The sequence below is a fragment of the Sinocyclocheilus anshuiensis genome, unplaced genomic scaffold, assembly GCF_001515605.1.
Source record: "Sinocyclocheilus anshuiensis isolate Anshui unplaced genomic scaffold, SAMN03320099.WGS_v1.1 scaffold680, whole genome shotgun sequence".
Lineage (NCBI taxonomy): Eukaryota > Metazoa > Chordata > Actinopteri > Cypriniformes > Cyprinidae > Sinocyclocheilus > Sinocyclocheilus anshuiensis.
Genome location: NW_015555783.1, coordinates 1,441,183 through 1,444,298, shown reverse-complemented (window position 1 = coordinate 1,444,298; position 3,116 = coordinate 1,441,183). Strand labels below are relative to the sequence as shown.

The 3,116-nt window shown below is 37.0% G+C and overlaps 1 protein-coding gene across 2 annotated transcripts in view; it reads left to right on the top strand.

Moving 5' to 3' along the window:
* slc4a10b (solute carrier family 4 member 10b) overlaps positions 1–3,116 on the top strand; it is an 80,586-nt gene that overhangs the window by 67,889 nt on the left and 9,581 nt on the right. For both annotated transcript variants that reach the window (XM_016468859.1, XM_016468860.1), the window contains 4 exons: positions 731–976; positions 1,108–1,213; positions 2,584–2,745; positions 2,913–3,026. In XM_016468859.1, the coding sequence (XP_016324345.1) occupies positions 731–976; positions 1,108–1,213; positions 2,584–2,745; positions 2,913–3,026 (628 nt within the window). The remainder of the gene's footprint in view (positions 1–730; positions 977–1,107; positions 1,214–2,583; positions 2,746–2,912; positions 3,027–3,116) is intronic.

Genomic DNA, 3,116 nt, shown 5'->3' with positions numbered 1-3,116 from the left:
TCGTTTGTTCTATCTATCTATATCTATCTATCTATCTATCTATCTATCTATCTATCTATCTATCTATCTATCTCATTCGTTCGTTTTATCTGTCGTTTGTTCTATCTATCTATCTATCTGTCTATCTATCTATCTATCTATCTATCTATCTATCTGTCATTTGTTCTATCTATCTATCTATCTATATCGTTCATTCTTTTGTTCGCTCGTTCGCTCGTTTGTTCTATCTATCTCTATCTATCTATCTATCTATCTATCTATCTATCTATCATTGTTTCGTTTGGTCATTCGTTCGCACGTTTGTTCTTTCATTCTATCTATCTGTCATTCGTTCTATCTATCTATCTATCTATCTATCTATCTATCTATCTATCTATCTATCTATATCGTTCATTCTTTTGTTCGCTCGTTTGTTCTATCTATCTATCTATCTATCTATCTATCTATCGAATGTTCGAACGTTCGTTCGTTCATTCATTTGTTCATTTGTTCAATCATCTATCTAATCTAGCAACCACCCGGAATGCCATAGCATTGCTCTAGAACCCAGAACAGACTAGAAACCGCTTAGCAACCACTCAGAATATCTTATTAACAGCTAACCATGACCTACATCTCTTCAGACTTGAAATCTCTCTCCAAACTGTCCAATAACTCAAACGTCATACGGCCTGTGTAAGCCTCAGACTGTGTTAACATGAGTCGTGGATCGTGGTGTCTTTGTTCGCAGGGAGTACGGGCTGTCGTATCTGTCCCTCAGGGCGTGTATTGGGCTGTGGACAGCGTTCCTCTGTCTGCTGCTGGTGGCCACTGATGCCAGCTCCCTCGTCTGTTACATCACACGCTTCACGGAGGAGGCCTTCGCCTCTCTCATCTGCATCATCTTCATCTACGAGGCCTTGGAGAAGCTCATTCATCTCGGGGAGACGTATCCCATTAACATGAACAACAATCTGGAGAAACTCACCACTTACAGGTGAACACTGGTTGGAATGGCATAAAAGACTCAGAGTAGCCTAATTTAGATTTCAGTGCTGTACAGAAGATCAGTATGCTGTAGTATTAAAGAAACAAATGCATTTTACCCTCAATATTCTGTTCTTGTAGATGTTCCTGTATTGAGCCTGCAAACCCCAGCAATGCCACTCTTCAATATTGGGAGCAGAACAACATCTCAGCTCCGGAGATCTTCTGGGAGGCTCTGGAAGTTCAGGTCAGAGTAGCATTTGTGTCTTTTGAGAATCCCTGACCTGGTTTACAACTGATTTTAACCCTGTAAAGCCTGCTGTATCATATTTAGCAAATTTCTAAGGCCTCTAAATTATCAGCATAATCAAAACTTTACTAAAATCATAATGTGCACAATCTACTACATGCCTTCTGTCGTTTGATTGATAGTTTATACTTTTTAGCAAGTAAAAGGTCTTTTAGTATAATCGTACAAACGTCCACCTTCAGCTTGCGGATCAGGTGTCTTTTTGCTGTGAAATCTTTACTGATTTTTATAATGTAGCCATAAGTATAACTTTGTTATTGTTATTAATATTTCAAGATGAACACTTACTGGTCACTTACTTACTGAAGTAGCTTCAGTTTACTTGGTTATCCAGACAGCATTTTTTAGAAAAATCCTGTTCAAATGTGAATATCAAATATGATCATCAGGCTTTTGAGGAACATTTATTTGTTTATCTCTCAGTCATTTTATTGCACTCCATTATATGTTTTGAAACTACAGAGCTTTAATCATAAATAAACCTACTAAGACATATTATTATTATTATATAGAGATATCGAGAGAGAACTGATATTTGTCATTTTATGTAAGTATCTGCTATACTGTTATAATATCTTATCGATTTACATTACAAGAATCAGAAATTTATCTTACTTTTTGGCCATATAAATATCAGTATCAGTAACTGGATATTTTTGATCACTTTAGGGCTCTGAATATCAAGTTTGAGCTTTATAATCTCAATATATCGTACTTTATGAGCCATAAAAGCCTGATGGATCAAATACTCATAATATTCATAACATTGACCACTTATGTATGGTTTCAGTGGAATGATGTATAATTTTGTGAAAACAAAATTGTCAAAATCATCAAATTTTCCAAATATTTCACAAATGAGACATTTTGAGAAAAATGCCAACTGTTATTTTAGTCTTATAACATGCATTGCATCAACTCCACATTTGCTTTACATTTAAACAAAGTTATTCCAAGCATGTTATGTTTTATAGGAATTAAAAATGTCTTATTTGAGTGGCACGATGGAGCAGGGTTGTTAAGTGAGATTAAGGAAATTTGAGCTGGATTACATGTGATAAATCACTATAAAAGCTAAAAAAAGATCATTGCTGCTGCTCGTCTTTTAATGGGCAAGAGTGAAAATAGCAGCATGTTAAGCAGATGTGTGTGTGATTGAGAAATTCAGTAATGCACAGCATTTCAAGAGTTCACCCAAAAATTAATCAATTGTTATCATTTACTCACCATCCTGTTGTTGTGAGTGAACTATTACTTTAAGAAATAAAATGGCAAGCCTAACCCATTATTTCTCTTTCTCATTTCAGGACTGCATTGAGAAGAAAGGAGAATTTGTGGGGTCGGCTTGTGGGCCTCATGGTCCATACGTTCCTGATGTTCTCTTCTGGTCTATAGTCCTTTTCTTCTCTACTGTGGCCATGTCAGCGTTCCTCAAAGAATTCAAGACCAGCCACTACTTCCCCACCAAGGTACTGCAGTCATTACCGCCCACCGTCTGTCTGAGAGCCGCTGCTGCTGTGGCGTTTATGTCACGATGCTGTAGTTCTTTGCGCTCTGGCGCTCTCTAGTGATACTGTGGAGTATCTGCTGCTGCTGCGAGGAGGAGAATAACAATAGTAAATCCTGTTTCCTCCAGGTCAGAGCCATCATCAGTGACTTTGCAGTCTTCATCACTATTTTTACGATGGTTCTAGTGGATTACGCTTTAGGAGTGCCTTCCCCCAAACTGAAGGTCCCTAATGTGTTTAAGGTTTGTTTATGTCTTACAGTTTCAATTATTATGATGTTGGCTTGAGAAATCTATCTATCTATCTATCTATCTATCTATCTATCTATCTAT